This window comes from Ranitomeya variabilis, chromosome 2, assembly GCF_051348905.1.
Source record: "Ranitomeya variabilis isolate aRanVar5 chromosome 2, aRanVar5.hap1, whole genome shotgun sequence".
NCBI classification, from domain to species: Eukaryota; Metazoa; Chordata; class Amphibia; order Anura; family Dendrobatidae; genus Ranitomeya; species Ranitomeya variabilis.
Window position 1 is genome coordinate 137131933 of NC_135233.1, and position 19193 is coordinate 137151125.

Here is a 19193-nt window from a genome sequence, read left to right on the forward strand (position 1 = left end):
CGAACTTAAAGCCCTGCTGCAGGGCGGAAATTAATATTTCTTAAAGCAGCCCCCGGCTTTCAGTCATAGAGAAGTGGCTTCAGGCTCTAGTCTGTAACTATGTCCCAATACGGACTGTCAGCCGGCTGTACAGTGTCCGTCACTCACTCGGTCCTGAGCGGTGATTAGTGATGAGCGAGTGTACTGCTCGAGGGACCTCCGAGTATTTATGGCTGCTCGGAGATTTAGTTTTCATCGAAGCAGCTGAATGATTACAGCTACTAGCCTGCTTGATTACATGTGGGGATTCCCTAGCAACCAGGCAACCCCCACATGTACTTAGCCTGGCTAGTAGCTGTAAATCATTCAGCTGCCGCGATGAAAACTAAATCTCCGAGCAGTCAAATACTCGGAGGTCACCCGAGCGTGCTCGGGAAAACGAGCAACGAGTATATTCGCTCATCAGTAGTGGTGATTGAAGCCATGCTGGCAGCACCTCTATGACAAAGCTGTGGGAACAAAGTTCATTTTCTACCGGTAAGCTGGGCTTTCAGTGCAGCGGCTTCACGGTTTTAGAACACTATTAACCTGCATATTCACCCCATATCTGCAGGTTAACAGCATGTTTTGACATGACAGTTTCATTTTAAGGCCGAGGTCACACTTGCGTGTACAATACGAGAAACTCGCACGAGTCTCTCGAATTAATACCCGGCACTGCCGCTAGCACTCGGGACCAGCCCTCGGTGCTCATTGGCAGGGCCAATCATTTATATACAGTGGGGCAAAAAAGTATTTAGTCAGTCAGCAATAGTGCAAGTTCCACCACTTAAAAAGATGAGAGGCGTCTGTAATTTACATCATAGGTAGACCTCAACTATGGGAGACAAACAGACAAAAAAATCCAGAAAATCACATTGTCTGTTTTTTTTATCATTTTATTTGCATATTATGGTGGAAAATAAGTATTTGGTCAGAAACAAACAATCAAGATTTCTGGCTCTCGCAGACCTGTAACTTCTTCTTTAAGAGTCTCCTCTTTCCTCCACTCATTACCTGTAGTAATGGCACCTGTTTAAACTTGTTATCAGTATAAAAAGACACCTGTGCACACCCTCAAACAGTCTGACTCCAAACTCCACTATGGTGAAGACCAAAGAGCTGTCAAAGGACACCAGAAACAAAATTGTAGCCCTGCACCAGGCTGGGAAGACTGAATCTGCAATAGCCAACCAGCTTGGAGTGAAGAAATCAACAGTGGGAGCAATAATTAGAAAATGGAAGACATTCAAGACCACTGATAATCTCCCTCGATCTGGGGCTCCACGCAAAATCCCACCCCATGGGGTCAGAATGATCACAAGAACGGTGAGCAAAAATCCCAGAACCACGCAGGGGGACCTAGTGAATGAACTGCAGAGAGCTGGGACCAATGTAACAAGGCCTACCATAAGTAACACACTACGCCACCATGGACTCAGATCCTGCAGTGCCAGACGTGTCCCACTGCTTAAGCCAGTACATGTCCGGGCCCGTCTGAAGTTTGCTAGAGAGCATTTGGATGATCCAGAGGAGTTTTGGGAGAATGTCCTATGGTCTGATGAAACCAAACTGGAACTGTTTGGTAGAAACACAACTTGTCGTGTTTGGAGGAAAAAGAATACTGAGTTGCATCCATCAAACACCATACCTACTGTAAAGCATGGTGGTGGAAACATCATGCTTTGGGGCTGTTTCTCTGCAAAGGGGCCAGGACGACTGATCCGGGTACATGAAAGAATGAATGGGGCCATGTATCGTGAGATTTTGAGTGCAAACCTCCTTCCATCAGCAAGGGCATTGAAGATGAAACGTGGCTGGGTCTTTCAACATGACAATGATCCAAAGCACACCGCCAGGGCAACGAAGGAGTGGCTTCATAAGAAGCATTTCAAGGTCCTGGAGTGGCCTAGCCAGTCTCCAGATCTCAACCCTATAGAAAACCTTTGGAGGGAGTTGAAAGTCCGTGTTGCCAAGCGAAAAGCCAAAAACATCACTGCTCTAGAGGAGATCTGCATGGAGGAATGGACCAACATACCAACAACAGTGTGTGGCAACCTTGTGAAGACTTACAGAAAACGTTTGACCTCTGTCATCGCCAACAAAGGATATATTACAAAGTATTGAGATGAAATTTTGTTTCTGACCAAATACTTATTTTCCACCATAATATGCAAATAAAATGATAAAAAAACAGACAATGTGATTTTCTGGATTTTTTTGGCTCAGTTTGTCTCCCATAGTTGAGGTCTACCTATGATGTAAATTACAGACGCCTCTCATCTTTTTAAGTGGTGGAACTTGCACTATTGCTGACTGACTAAATACTTTTTTGCCCCACTGTACACCTACCCACTGGTTTGGTCTCCATCTATCGCTGCCCTTCTCAAGCGCCATGAAGCCACTCCTGTCAATGAAAGAAGAGGCGGGTGGGGATAGTGGGAAAATAAGCAGGTATAAAAATGATTGGCCCCACCGTGAAGCACCGAGCGATGGTACTTAGTTTGTACAGTCATTCTGTGCTGACAGAGTCCCTTTAAGGATACAATAAAGGTGAAGTGCTTTACTTTTTCACGGATATGATAACACAGGTCAACAAAAAAAAATTTTTTTTCTGGTGTCCAAAATATTTTAATGAATTTGGGGTATTTTTGGGGTGCTGATTCTGAATATGCTATCAGTTTTGCCAGATTGGCTCAAGTTTTTGAGATTTTTGGTATCTTATTTATAGCACTTGTTGGTAAATGCGACGCATCATCTCATTAATTTCTTTGGATTAGTACTTGAACTGAGCAGTTCTCAATATAGTTTTGTGTTAATTAGTGTTCTAAAAGTTTGTTCATAGCTTGATTTTTGCACTAACTTTATGTTGTTGTCTGTTTTCCAGTGAAAAGCATGAACTCATCAAGAAGAAGTTGTCTTAACGATCCAGACTCATTCTGTTACATTTGTGGTGAATACACACTGCCAAAACATAGAAGAAACATAACAGACTTCGTAAAAAAAGTGTATTTTGCCTATTTTGGGGTTATGCTTGGGGACCAAGACAAGTTTTGGGCACCACACATAGTGTGCAAAGCATGTATCGAATTATTACGAAAATGGAGCAAAGGACAAAGAAAAAGCTTCAAATTTGGTGTTCCAATGGTGTGGAGAGAGCCAAAAAATCATCATGATGACTGTTATTTCTGTGCAGTGCAAGGATTCAATAAGCATAAGAAACGAAAATGGGAGTAACATGGAATCTGCAAGAAGGCCTGTCTCTCATTGTGAAGATGTGCCTGTACCTGTGTTTACCATAAATAACAGTCATCATGATGATTTTTTGGCTCTCTCCACACCATTGGAACACCAAATTTGAAGCTTTTTCTTTGTCCTTTGCTCCATTTTCGTAATAATTCGATACATGCTTTGCACACTATGTGTGGTGCCCAAAACTTGTCTTGGTCCCCAAGCATAACCCCAAAATAGGCAAAATACACCTTTTTTACGAAGTCTGTTATGTTTCTTCTATGTTTTGGCAGTGTGTATTCACCACAAATGTAACAGAATGAGTCTGGATCGTTAAGACAACTTCTTCTTGATGAGTTCATGCTTTTCACTGGAAAACAGACAACAACATAAAGTTAGTGCAAAAATCAAGCTATGAACAAACTTTTAGAACACTAACACAAAACTATATTGAGAACTGCTCAGTTCAAGTACTAATCCAAAGAAATTAATGAGATGATGCGTCGCATTTACCAACAAGTGCTATAAATAAGATACCAAAAATCTCAAAAACTTGAGCCAATCTGGCAAAACTGATGACATATTCAGAATCAGCACCCCAAAAATATCCTAAATTCGATGAAATATCTTTGGCACCAAAAATGCTGTTGACCAGTGTAATTTGATTTCCTAATGACTCCAGGATTAGTATCTTCCATCATATCCACCTTATATTTCCCAATATAGGATGGTGTTACTATTCTATTCATAAAAATAGCTACAGAGAAAAATCGGAAATTTAATTGTGCCAGTAGCTCATCCTGCACTGGAGAAAAAGGGGTGCTGGTTAGGAGAAAGAGTGGTCTATGAAGAATAAGCTGTTGCAGTATCCCAAAATCAGTGATTTTATTTATTTATTTTTTTTACACAAAAGTCTGCTATTTTACGTGTCAAGAACAGTAAGCAAAAGACTTGCGGACTGCAGACTATAAATGTAAAAACAGATATGCTTTTGGTGTCAAAACCAGGCCTTACCTTAATCTGTTAGTATAGGTGTCAACACAGGTTTTCATTTTTGCCAGCAAAGTCCCCACAGATGCTTGCGACTCAGACTGTTCCTCCTCCTCCTCTCCTCCAGACAGAGGAAGTAACAGAGGTACTAGGGCGACACATGAAGCAATAGCCCGCAGCAGCTCCAGCAAGGCTCGGTACAGAGGCACATGCCTAGCCATGTCCAACACTATTAAGACAAAATATATTGAATATACATTTTAGTAAGAGTTAATCATCTAACATGATCAATAGAACAAAGGCACAGAAAAGAGCCCACACTCTCCAGTTAATAGGGGAGCATCAGTGATGCAAAGTGGTAATGGCCTTTTGAAAATTTTCTTTAAAAGGGGGTTGTGCACAAAATAAATGTTAGACGTAAATCACACAAAACGCACTTTATAGGGATCAGTACTGCGGTTACATGCATGGCACTCCCTTTATAGGGATCAGTATTGCGGTTACATGCATGGCACTCCCTGCGGTTCCAACAAAGGTGTTTGGTTCAGCTGGTGAAAGTTACTAAGGGAGTGAGTGTTCACACTGCTGAGTTTTCAAAGCAGAAACTCTCCAATTATCCAATCAAAATGCATGGCTTATTAAGGGTACGTTCACACAGGACTTTTTTGCTGCAGATTTTTGCTGCTTTTTTATGCTAATTTTCAGCTGCTTTTTACAGTACCAGTAAAGCCTATGAGATTTCAGAAATCTCATGCACACACGTTGGTTTTTTGTTTGATCAGTATTTTCTGCTTTGCTGCTTTTTTTGGACATGGGGCATGTCACTTCTTTCAGCGTTTTTGCTGTGTTTTTGCAGCGTTTTTTCACCCATTGACTTGAATGGGTGATGAAAAAGACGCTGCAAAAACGCTGAAAAAACGCATGTAGCATTATTTGCTGCGTTTTTTGTGCAGAAAATCATGGCCAGCAGGAAGGGATCTCACAGCCAAGAGCTTAGGGGTGTGGTTAGTGAGGTGTGAAGAGCCATTGTGAGCCATTGTGAGGTGTGAAGAGCCATTGTGAGGTGTCCTGATTGTGATCTATTGTGAGGGAGTTCCTGGTAGTAAGGTGTGAAGAGCCATTGTGAGGTGTGAAGAGCCATTGTGAGGTGTCCTAGCAGCTGAAAATTGGCAAAAATCTGCAGCAAAAAAGTCCTGTGTGAACGTACCCAAAAAACGCACCAAATACGCACCAAAATAACACACCTAAATTAGCATAAAAAAAAGCAGCAAAAAAAAGCAGCAAAAAAGTCCTGTGTGAACGTACCCTAAAGGGAATCTGTCCCCTAATTAGAGAGCAGCATATTGTAGGGGTATAGACCCTGATGTCACCAATGTGTCACTTACTGGGCTGTGTAGTCCAAGAAAAATCAAATTGCTCGGCACATAAAAAAAATAGATAAAATCTTCAAATTTTATTCCATATACCGTATGTCAAAATGAATATCCACACGTTAGTGATAGAAAAAAACAGTTAGGCGATTTTGGTGCTGTGTGTGGCCTTAGTCATAAAGAATGCGAACACACTGTGGAAACTTTCCTTATAAAACAAAACTCCCCCAATCATGGGGAGACAATTGCACTTAGGCAAAAAAACATGCCAGCATGGAATGATGATCTGCTGAAGATATCTTCAAGGACTAGTAGTGATGAGCGAGTGTACTCATTGCTCGGGTTTTCCCAAGCACGCTCGGGTGGTCTCTGAGTATTTGTGACTGCTCGGAGATTTAGTTTTTGTCCATGCAGCTGCATTATTGGCGATTGCTAGACAGCTTGAATACATGTGGGGGTTCCCTAGCAATCAGACAATCCCCACATGTACTCAGGCTGGCTACCAGCCGCAAATCATGCAGCTGCGTCAACAAAAACTAAATCTCCCGAGCAGTAACAAATACTCGGAGATCACTCGAGCAACAAGTATACTCGATCATCACTAGTGACTAGCAAACCTGCTGACATGTAGTCCTCCATATTCATGAGCTCTGTATAATCCCGCCCCCAACCACTGACTGGCGGCTTTCTGTGTACACTGTGCCAATCCGTGGTGGGGGCGGGGTTATCACTGCTCAGTAGTCCGAGAACTGGTAGATCTGCAGCCGAGAAAACAGTGATTTTATCAAAATGAAATCAACCCAGTAAGTGACATTGCTGGAATCGGTCTTTGCCCCTACATTATGCTGCTTTCAGATGGGAAAGCAAAAATCTGGTGATTCCATTTAGCCCCTTCTAGTTTCTGTAGAGTTTCCACTCACTGAAAAAAACTCAAAGTGAACACAGCATAACAGGAATCACTACACTCACTGCCTGTGCACAAGAAGAACAAGGGGCATCACTGAGCGTAATGGTCCAATCAAATACACAATAATTGCCAACAGTCCCGATTCTACCAGGACAATCCTGCAAATCAGACCACAAAAGTAGCGGGGCTTACTAACATCTCACCCAGAAGTGGGACTTTTGGAACGGGAACATAAAGGAGTCGAATTTGGTATTCTAGCTGCTGGTATAGGAATGGTGCATTCACGTGTGTTTGACGGTCCCCTTAGGACATGGATTTTCCGACTGGCCGCAGGTCCTCTGACCTGACCTCAACAGCTCAATTCAGCGCTGGGACCACAGAATGCAACTGAATATGTATTAATGTCACAAAGCATTAACCTTTAATGGTAAATGGTAGGGAACAGTTCTTTGATGTAAAAAGACTAAGGAGTGAATTACAGAACACTATGGTCAGCCCCAGGGAGCTCGAAAACGAGTAATCACTCCCATGTTGTATGGACCTTTTGCCCAATATTGGTACGGTAAATCCACTGATGTAGAGGTTTTGTACAATTTTGGAAGAAACATTGATCTTAATTCTCATGTGCCGGATCCTTCTGTGTGGGACCGACTCTCCCAAGTGCTCCTGTGATTGCTGGCCGATAGGAGGAGAGTGAGCGGAATAATTTTTCTCCTCTTTATTTAACGACAGGGAATAATGTAGCCAGCAGCCTGACACATGGGCATAAGGCAGAATGTAGACTTGCTGCTCAGTTAAAACGCACCAAAACATTGTCAAAATGGAACAAAAATATAATAGTGAATAATGATAAAACTGTGTAATGTCGCTCCTGTGCACTAAACTACTAAGGCTATGTTCACATGTGCAGGACGTGGTGAGGAAGCAGATGCAAATTCAGCACCTTAATTCCTTATCAAATCTGCCAATATTCTGCATGAAGATGTAAAAATCCCTAATATTCAGCATGTTTAGCATTTCTATGAATCCCAGATGGAAAAGCAGCAGATCAGCCCCACATAATGAGGCTCATGCTTTGCAGGAATATGTGGCAGAAATACTAACGTCAGCAGCGAATTTCTGCTGATGAATCTTTAAAAAAAAATTACATGCAGCACTTATGGCTCATCACATGTGAACTAACCTTACTTTTACTGTAGGGACGAGAAAACTGACCGCCCCGTCTAATTCCCCTCCACAACCAACCAACATTTCCCGCAGAGCAGGGATATTTCCTACAGAACCATCCTTCACTTTCAGAGATGGAATTATCTATACAGATAACAGCGATGCTCAGTAGGACGGCTTCTACGCCCAGCTCCACCCCCGCCATGCTCCGCTGTCAATAATGATATTAGGGGCTGGGAACAGCCGGCAGTATGAACTCCCCCCTACCTGTGACCCTGCCGAAGACACTGTCCCTTTGCCTCAAGCACTACAAATTACAAGTGAATACAGGCAAGGAAGAAAGTGGTACATGCAGCACACTGCATGATATTATTACATGCTGATAAATGGTACACAGGTCAATGTCACCAACACAGGCTGCTGTCATGGAAAGGATATTTGGTCACCCTGAGAGGAGTCATCCACGGCCGCAAACCAGTATATGAATGAGGAAAAAAAATCAATGGGAGACCATGGTTGTAGAAAATGTTACACACATTTCCAATTGTTACTGGCAATTAGATGGATTTAATATGATAGTGAAAAATATAATTTACACACAAGTGTAGAGTTTTATGTATACCAGAAAAACGATCATTTATTATAAGAAAGCTATCAGCTGAAAATTACCTATGGTTTCAAGTCAGATTTGTGTGTGAAATAAATTATACACACATTATAATTATATAATTACATTTATATGTATATGTATTATAATATACAATTTTCACACTGGCCACTGGGGCATTTTTAAACTCATACTTCCTGTCCTTTCAAGAAGAGTTTTCAGCAGGCTGCTTATCATCGGAGGCAGGATACAAAGACAGGCAAAATCTCTATACACAGCTGATGACACAGGACCCAGCAATCACATTAGGCAATGCCGCAACTGCCCCTGATCCCCGTCCTTTCACAATGACCTTTGTACATTCATATTCGATGCATTTCACAGACCCCTAGGCTTGCATGGTATTTTTGATCCGTGACTTGGAAAAAAAATCCATTTCTTGGCATGGGCTGAAAAATAACACGGGCATGTGTAGGACACTAGACTCTTTATTGGGCATGTGCTCTACCTGTGAAACACAGGGATAGAACAATTACGTTTAACCCCTTCATGACCCAGCCTATTTTGGCCTTAATGACCTTGCCGTTTTTTGCAATTCTGACCAGTGTCCCTTTATGAGGTAATAACTCAGGAACGCTTCAACGGATCCTAGCGATTCTGAGATTGTTTTTTCGTGACATATTGGGCTTCATGTTAGTGGTAAATTTAGGTCGATAATTTCTGAGTTTATTTGTGAAAAAAACGGAAATTTGGCGAAAATTTTGAAAATTTCGCAATTTTCACATTTTGAATTTTTATTCTGTTAAACCAGAGAGTTATGTGATACAAAATAGTTAATAAATAACATTTCCCACATGTCTACTTAACATCAGCACAATTTTGGAAACAAATTTTTTTTTTGCTAGGAAGTTATAAGGGTTAAAATTTGACCAGTGATTTCTCATTTTTACAACAAAATTTACAAAACCATTTTTTTTAGGGACCACCTCACATTTGAAGTCAGTTTGAGGGTTCTATATGGCTGAAAATACCCCAAAGTGACACCATTCTAAAAACTGCACCCCTCAAGGTGCTCAAAACCACATTCCAGAAGTTTATTAACCCTTCAGGTGTTTCACAGCAGCAGAAGCAACATGGAAGGAAAAAATGAACATTTAACTTTTTAGTCACAAAAATGATCTTTTAGCAACATTTTTTTTATTTTCCCAAGGGTAAAAGGAAAAACTGGACCACGAACGATGTTGTCCAATTTGTCCTGAGTACGCTGATACCTCATATGTGGGGGTAAACCACTGTTTGGGCATACGGCAGGGCTTGGAAGGAAAGGAGCGCCATTTGACTTTTTGAATGAAAAATTGGCTCCAATCTTTAGCGGACACCATGTCGCGTTTGGAGAGCCCCCGTGTGCCTAAACATTGGAGCTCCCCCACAAGTGACCCCATTTTGGAAACTAGACCCCCCAAGGAACTTATCTAGAAGCATAGTGAGCACTTTAAACCCCCAGGTGCTTCACAAATTGATCCGTAAAAATGAAACAGTACTTTTTTTTCACAAAAAAATTATTTTAGCCTCAATTTTTTCATTTTCACATGGGCAACAGGATAAAATGGATCCTAAAATTTGTTGGACAATTTCTCCTGAGTACACTGATACCTCACATGTGGGGGTAAACCACTGTTTGGGCACATGGTAAGGCTCGGAAGGGAAGGAGCGCCATTTGACTTTTTGAATGAAAAATGATCTCCATCGCTAGCAGAGACCATGTCACGTTTGGAGAGCCCCCGTGTGCCTAAACATTGGAGCGCTCCCACAAGTGACCCCATTTTGGAAAGTAGACCCCCCAAGGAACTTATCTAGAAGCATAGTGAGCACTTTAAACTCTCAGGTGCTTCACAAATTGATCCGTAAAAATTAAACAGTACTTTTTTTTCACACAAAATTTCTTTTAGCCTCAATTTTTTCATTTTCACATGGGCAACAGGATAAAATGGATCCTAAAATTTGTTGGGCAATTTCTGCTGAGTATGTTGATACCTCATATGTGGGGGTAAACCACTGTTTGGGTGCACGGCAAGGCTCGGAAGGGGAGGCGTGCCATTTGACTTTTTGAATGGAAAATTAGCTCCAATCGTTAGCGAACACCATGTCGCGTTTGGAGAGCCCCTGTGTGCCTAAACATTGGAGCTCCCCTACACGTGACCCCATTTTGGAAACTAGACCCCCCAAGGAACTTATCTAGATGCATAGTGAGCACTTATAACCCCCAGGTGCTTCACAGAAGTTTATAACGCAGAGCCGTGAAAATAAAAAAATAATTTTTCTTTCCTCAAAAATGAGTTTTAGCCCAGGATTTTTTAATTTTCCAAGGGTAATAGGAGAAATTGGACCCCAAATGTTGTTGTCCAGTTTGTCCTGAGTACGATGATACCCCATATGTGGGGGTAAACCACTGTTTGGGCACACGGCAGGGCTCGGAAGGGAAGGCACGCCATTTGGCTTTTTGAATGGAAAATTAGCTCCAATCATTAGCGGACACCATGTCACGTTTGGAGAGCCCCTGTGTGCCTAAACATTGGAGCTCCCTAACAAGTGACCCCATTTTGGAAACTAGACCTCCCAAGGAACTAATCTAGATGTGTGGTGAGCACTTTGAACCCCCAAGTGCTTCGCAGAAGTTTATAACGCAGAGCCGTGAAAATAATAAATGTGTTTCCTTTCCTCAAAAATATTTTTTTAGCCCAGAATTTTTTATTTTTGCAAGGGTAACAGGAGAAATTGGACCCCAAAAGTTGTTGTCCAGTTTCTCCTGAGTACGGTGATACCCCATATGTGGGGGTAAACCACTGTTTGGGCACATGCCGGGGCTCGGAAGGGAAGTAGTGACGTTTTGGAATGCAGACTTTGATGGAATGCTCTGCGGGCGTCACGTTGCATTTGCAGAGCCCCTGATGTGCCTAAACAGTAGGAACTCCCCACAAGTGACTCCATTTTGGAAACTAGACCCCCCAAGGAACTTATCTAGATGTGTGGTGAGCACTTTGAACCCCCAAGTGCTTCACAGAAGTTTATAACGCAGAGCCGTGAAAATAATGTGTTTCCTTTCCTCAAAAATATTTTTTTAGCCCAGAATTTTTTATTTTTGCAAGGGTAACAGGAGAAATTGGACCCCAAAAGTTGTTGTCCAGTTTCTCCTGAGTACGCTGATACCCCATATGTGGGGGTAAACCACTGTTTGGGCACATGCCGGGGCTCGGAAGGGAAGTAGTGACGTTTTGGAATGCAGACTTTGATGGAATGGTCTGCTGGCGTCACGTTGCATTTGCAGAGCCCCTGATGTGCCTAAACAGTAGAAACACCCCACAAGTGACCCCATTTTGGAAACTAGACCCCCCAAGGAACTTATCTAGATGTGTGATGAGCACATTCAACCCCCAAGTGCTTCACAGAAGTTTACAACGCAGAGCCGTGAAAATAAAAAATCATTTTTCTTTCCTCAAAAAAGATGTTTTAGCAAGCAATTTTTTATTTTCACAAGGGTAACAGGAGAAATTGGGCCCCAATATTTGTTGCCCAGTTTGTTGTGAGTACGCTGGTACCCCATATGTGGGGGTAAACCACTGTTTGGGCGCACGTCAGGGCTCGGAAGGGAAGTAGTGACATTTGAAATGCAGACTTTGATGGAATGGTCTGCTGGCGTCACGTTGCATTTGCAGAGCCCCTGATGTGCCTAAACAGTAGAAACACCCCACAAGTGACCCCATTTTGGAAACTAGACCCCCCAAGGAACTTATCTAGATGTGTGATGAGCACGTTCAACCTCCAAGTGCTTCACAGAAGTTTACAACGCAGAGCCGTGAAAATAAAAAATAATTCTTCTTTCCTCAAAAATTATGTCTTAGCAAGTAATTTTTTATTTTTGCAAGGGTAACAGGAGAAATTGGACCCCAACAGTTGTTGCCCAGTTTGTCCTGAGTACGCTGGTACCCCAAATGTGGGGGTAAACCACTGTTTGGGCACACGTCGGGGCTTGGAAGGGAGGGAGCACCATTTGACTTTTTGAATGCAAGATTGGCTGGAATCAATGGTGGCGCCATGTTGCGTTTGGAGACCCCTGATGTGCCCTAACAGTGGAAACCCCTCATTTCTAACTTCAACACTAACCCCAACACACCCCTAATCCTAATCCCAACTGTAGCCATAACCCTAATCCCAACCCTAACCCCAACACACCCCTAACCACAACCCTAACCCCAACACACCCGTAACCCTAATTCCAACCCTAGCCCTAATTCCAACCCTAACCCTAAGGGTATGTGCCCACGTAGCGGATTCGTGTGAGATTTTTCCGCACGACTTTTGAAAAATCTGCAAGTAAAAGGCACTGCGTTTTACCTGCGGATTTACAGCAGATTTCCAGTGTTTTTTTGTGCGGATTTCACCTGCGGATTCCTATTGAGGAACAGGTGTAAAACGCTGCGGAATCCGCACAAAGAATTGACATGCTGTGGAAAATACAACGCAGCGTTTCTGCACGGAATTTTCCGCACCATGGGCACAGCGGATTTGGTTTTCCATAGGTGTACACGGTACTGTAAACCTGATGGAAAACTGCTACGAATTCGCAGCGGCCAATCCGCGGCCGATCCGCTGCGGATCCGCGGCCGATCCGCTGCGGATCCGCGGCCGATCCGCTGCGGATCCGCGGCCGATCCGCTGCGGATCCGCGGCCGATCCGCTGCGGATCCGCGGCCGATCCGCTGCGGATCCGCGGCCGATCCGCTGCGGATCCGCGGCCGATCCGCCGCGGATCCGCTGCCAAATCCGCACATGCCATAACCCTAACCCTACCCGTAACCCTAACCCTAGTTCTAACCCTAACCCTAGTTCTAACCCTAACCACAGTGGGAAAAAAAAAAAATAAATATTTTCTTTATTTTATTATTGTCCCTATCTATGGGGGTGATAAAGGGGGGGGTTTATTTATTATTTTTTTTATTTTGATCGCTGTGGTAGAACCTACCACAGCGATCAAAATGTACCTGTAAGGAATCTGCCGGCCGGCGGGCGTACTGAGCATGCGCCCGCCATTTTGGAAGATGGCGGCGCCCAGCGAGGAGACGGCCGGACACCGGGAGGATCGGTAAGTATGAAGGGGTGGTGGGGGGGTGGATCTGAGCACAGGGGGGGTGATCGGAGGACGGGGGGAGCGGACAGCAGGACGGGGGAGCGGGCAGGAGCACGGGGCAGCGGAGCACAGGACGGAGGGGACCGGACCCCATAACGGAGCGGTGGGGGGGCGATCGGTGGGGTGGGGGGTGGTCACTTCAGGTTTTCCAGCCATGGGCGATGATATTGCAGCATCGGCCATGGCTGGATTGTAATATTTCACCTGTTTTTTAGGTGAAATATTACAAATCGCTCTGATTGGCAGTTTCACTTTCAACAGCCAATCAGAGCGATCGTAGCCACGGGGGGGTGAAGCCACCCCCCCTGGGCTGAAGCACCACTCCCCCTCTCCCTGCAGATCGGGTAAAATAGGAGTTAACCCTTTCACCCGATCTGCAGGGACGCGATCATTCCATGACGCCACATAGGCGTCATGGGTCGGATTGGCACGGGTTTTCATGACGCCTATGTGGCGTCATGGGTCGGGAAGGGGTTAAACCAGACATCTGGATGAGGCCTTGACCCTAGAAGTTATAAGAGCAGCAGCCTTATATTAGCAATAAGGTGTTGGGGCAGCACGTGGCTCAGTGGTTAGCACTGCAGCGCTGGGGTCCTGGGTTCAAATCCCAACAAGGACAATATCTGCAAGGAATATGTTCTCCTCGTGTTTGCGTGGGTTTTCTCCAGTTTCCTCCCACATTGCAAAGACATACTGATAAGGAATTTAGATGATAATGTGTGCAAACTGTAAAGCGCTGCGGAATATGTTAGCGCTATATAAATAGAGAGATTATTATCCTTTATATTCAGGGGAATCTGATATGTCCTCTTCTTTATCACATCCTATTTCATCTCTATAAACTATCAAAAGGAGAAACAATTAATTATACTCCTCCAATGACTAGGATGTACTCATACTATTGTGTAGAGGAGCTGTGCTAGGAGACACCCGGAAAGGAGGTGATCGAATCAAGTGCCATTACTGCCTAACAGGTCAGTGGTCAAAGTGCTTGAGATGCTGCCTGGTTTCTTTCACCAGCGATAAAGGTAAAGTTCGCTGCCTTAAAATGTTACATAGTTACATAAGTTGAAAAAAGACACAGGTCCATCAACCTTTCTCCACCAATTGTTCATTTTGTCACTAAATTAACCATAACCCCCAATGTTATGTGTACTGAGGAAATCATTGTCCTTTATTTATTTTTTCTTTTAAAGAACCATTACTCACCTTCATCGCATGCAGCTCTGTCACTCTTGCTTTTACTTGCTGCAGTGGTGAGGTCAAGACCACAGCGCTCTTCACGGCTGCAGCCAATCACAACTAGACCAACGGATCTTTAGTGCTGGACCCAGGGAAAGTGAGCATTGACTATTATTTTGACTTGACATGAGCTCATTGATTCAAAAGTAAAAAAAAATCCAGAAAACCCCTTTAACAGTTTTTAAATTCCCTGTTTACCCTCTCAATGACCACCAATACATTTTTACTGCTACATGTGACAGTAGAGCGGACACCGACCATGGCCATTTAACCCCTTGGACGCTGCTGTCAATACTGGCTAAGACATCTAGAAGGTTAACAGAGTGTGGGGGCTCCCTATTTAACCCCCAGCGGCACCCTGAGATCATGATTGTGTGGTCCTGATGTTTGCCATGGTAATTCATGGCCAAATAATGGCCTTAGTCTAACGGCAACATTTAGGTGGTAAAAATAATATTTTTCCTTCCTGTTGCACCACTTTGCATTCATTCCTGAAAAGCACCTTTTTTTTCAATTCAGAAACACTGCAGATCTGCAAGTGATTTACAGTACAATGAAAATCAATGGCAAAAAAAAAAAAAAAAGCTGTGCTAATAGTGGAGAAAAATTTGCGCGGAAAACGCAGCAGATTCAAAAAAGGAGCATGTCACTTCTTTTGTGCAGATCTGCTGCGTTTCTACACCCATTCCTTTATAGAAATCCGCAGGGGTAAAAACCGCATGAAATACGCACAGAATCCGCAGGAAAACTGCACAAAATCTGCCAAGAGATGCAGAATCCACACAGATAATTCCAGAAGCAAATCTGTAACGTGTGCACATATCCTTACTGTACTACCTGACCGCAGTTTTGTATAGTTCAGAGGTGCTGTTTTTAAAATAGTATCACTTCTATTTTTTTTCCAATATATGGGTTACATTTTTAGACACAGCGCACCAGCTTGTTGTTTTAAAGGGGCAGTCGTTTGAAGACTACGTGAATTATGCCAAATTGTGAGTGTGCGCGCCGAGTAAACTGTACTCCCGTGCAAGTTGAAGGTGACGGGTCGACAAATCTCAAACAGGTTCTCAAAATGTTCAATTAATAAGAGAAGCAGGAAGAGACTAATCAGCATGTGACTGCATGTATATACATTGCAAACATGCATCATGTGTCAACTGTGTCCATCAACATGTGAGAGAAAGATCAGATTCCAGGTCATTGTTGCTGGACCTACACCCACCCTTCTAAGTACCATGGACAAGAAAAGTGACATGGGAGACGTGCACTGTCAGCTCTTCCCTTGCTATGCCCCCCAAATAGAAAAATGCTGCTTTAAACACAAACCCATGAAAATATGTAATGTGCCACTGATAATGGGAACGCAAGCACGTAACCAAAGTAAGGAAACCTGAGAACATTCATAATAACAATAATCAAACTGGATGTCTATTCAGATTGGCTCTATCACAAGACATAAGGTGGATTGTGAATAAAGCAGAGAATTATACATTTCAGAGCAAAAAAAAGAATGCAATCGTCGCTCATGTACAAAGAATTTCAAAGAACGCCATATAGGATATCCGTCATTCGGATTTTACTACTGATCTCTAATACAAATTGATTTAGCCATTAGCAACTTGTTCGCACAGCTGCAAAAGGGTAACGGGACAGAAAATTACCTATGCAAAAAATTGAAAGCGTTTCACCTACCGTGCCCTCATTAGCTGGTATTAACAAATAAAATACTAAAGCCAAAACCCATTTCCAATATCAAAACGAATATATATAGCCACCATACATGAACCATACAAATGGGTAAGAAAGTTATTCTTCCTAAACTCCTGCACGTGTGTTCTACTGTCAGACACCTTAAACAGATTGCACAGAAAAGTGTATTACCCACTTTAGTATTCAGGCAGGACAAAAACTAAAAATAAAAAATACTGCTGCGTCACATTATACATATATTATATATATATTATATAATGTGACGCTGCATTGTAGATATCTGTGCTGGAAGGTTGAAAGGAGGTCACCCAAACAGCAGGTAACACTATTTTCGGCGCTGGAGTCAGGTTTTATATGGTATTCAAAGCACAATGCTGGAGATGTATAACAACTAGTGCAGAAATAACTATAAAGATATAAGTATAAAAAAGCCAAACCTAATGGGCTGGTAAATGGATAATATTGAGCAGCGCTAACTCCTTTTTTCCAAATCGTTTAACAACTTGAATACAGCTTAATTGGATGAGGACGACGATCCAGTTACATCGAAGAAATACAAAGGAGATTGTTGAAGAGCTGCGAGCACTGGATTCTGCATTAATACCTGCAATGGTGCTGCTGGGTAGGGATCGAACCAATTTAACTTTGTGTTATTATAGACTATGATAATTCCCCTGACAAACCAGCGCCAACTTCCAGGCTGGCATCATCTCAGAGTTAACAAACTCATTAAGATTCCAGGTTGTGTAATAAGGTGGCACAGCGGGCTCACTTCCATGAGTAACACAAAGGAATAGCAGCTACACTACGCTGGGAACCACAGGCTAACCGCACCGTACAATACAAAACCTTTCTAATTAAAAGCTTTAAACTCTCCACAGTTGCTACAGACGCATAAAATAGCTCAGGTAGTTCATTTCCTGAAGGGCTCAGCTTTTCCTCCTACCGATGCTAAATAATTCAGCACTGCAGGCTTTCCCAGTCTTCATCACTATACCTTTCCAAACATATGAATGTGGTTGTGTGCGCTTCTGGCCATCATGTCACTTCCACGCGTTTTATGCTCTGCTGCATTTTAAACTCATAAGTCACGACTTCGTCACAGGCATTTGCCGAAGTACGTCTAAAGCATTGGAGGTTGTGGCTCCCAGGGGCTCAGTTAATGTCTAGTGGCAGTCACATAGGGTTTGCCAACTCCTACTGAGGTTCATAAAATACAGGAGTGCTAAGAAAAAAATACATCATCCATCATACCCAAATGTAACATCTTTATACTAATCAAATATCGACACGCCTTATGATAGCAGCATTAGGCACAATATCAAAAATCTCAGAAAGTAAAAGCAACAAGGTGCCCTGGTGTCAGGATACATAGCATGATTGGCCAAACATCTAAAGTGAAGAGGTTTCCTGACTCTCTCCCCTCACATCACAAGTGTTCGGCTGACAGCGAAGGTAAATGAGCCTCTCTACACCATTTGAGAGATCAGGTGGATCAGAAATTAACCTCACATGGTTATATGTAACGGTGCAACTTTATGATGTCCCATTTCCATTCATCAAAGCAATATAGAATCATCTGCCTTCTCTAAGTTCTCTCATTTTGCCAATTTACTAAAGCCCTTTCATTCTAAAGTGTTAACTTCCCCAATGCCATATATCCAGCATTGATAACAGGGCTACTTGTCTTCTGAATAACGGAAACGATCGATGTTACATTGGGTGGAGGACATCCATTGAGCCCACTGGACTTGGATTTTCTGTGAGGTTCTAAGCAATGGTATCTGGCAAGCCTCTTTGATGGAACCACCATCAAAGCTTCCATCACATGTGCCTACCAGACTATACTATATACCCCCTGGGTTCCCAGTTTTAGAGGCTGACGCACTCTGAACAAGGTATCATAAGTGGTGGTCGTGCCATCGCGCATTTTGGCAGCAAATTAAAATTTTAATTGAAGGTGTAACTGGTTACTCCTGCCCTAAATTGACAGCTATCTGTATATTAGGAGACAAACCACTGAATAAGCCTAATGTACGGTAATTTTTAGGCATTCTCAATTTATATTACTCACTACTAAAATTCATACTGGTTCCAAATGGAAGAGACCAGCCTTACAGCTATCAATGGTTATTTCACATACTGATGACCTTACACTATATGAAAACGTAAATGCCATTACAAGGGAAGATCTTGAAAGATTTGAGCACATCAGGTACTGAGACTGTCCACCTCCCATGTTCCTGTGGTCTGGCATTTGTCAATTTAAAATGCCTTATTCGGCCAACAAGTGCCTTCCCATTTGTCTATTCTGATTCTGAAAGCGTATGCATGCTATGTCCATAAGATCTATTTATCAGCTCGATGAGGTCCTTGTAATACTACAATATGTACAGATTAATTCTTCAACAAGTCTGTAACCTTACATGTTGCAATAAGCCATGTTCACTTCAATGTAAGTCTAGGAGACTCAGAACGAGTTGTTAAAAGACAAAAGATTAAGAAAGGAACTAGCGGCCCGCTATGTGAGCCGGCAATAAGCATTAGAACTGCGCTCACATAATGCAGGGGGAACCGAGCAGCGCTAGAAACGACAGATACAGCTTCTCATATCTCAACAGGAAAACGGTTACCAAAGCCAGGTCCCACAAATAAGTACAGTGATAATACAAGGAAAGCGCTGGAAACCTGGCTATGAGTAAGTATCACTTCGAAACGCCTCAACCTTGATTGTTACTTTTTTCGGGGAGGACTTGTTCCTCGGAT

At 42.9% G+C, this 19193-nt stretch overlaps 1 protein-coding gene across 7 annotated transcripts in view; it reads right to left on the minus strand.

The window, feature by feature from the left end:
- The window catches only part of BIRC6 (baculoviral IAP repeat containing 6), a 397034-nt gene that overhangs the window by 59791 nt on the left and 318050 nt on the right, over positions 1-19193 (minus strand). For all 7 annotated transcript variants that reach the window (XM_077283020.1, XM_077283019.1, XM_077283017.1 and 4 more), the window contains exon 66: positions 4264-4468. In XM_077283020.1, the coding sequence (XP_077139135.1) occupies positions 4264-4468 (205 nt within the window). The remainder of the gene's footprint in view (positions 1-4263; positions 4469-19193) is intronic.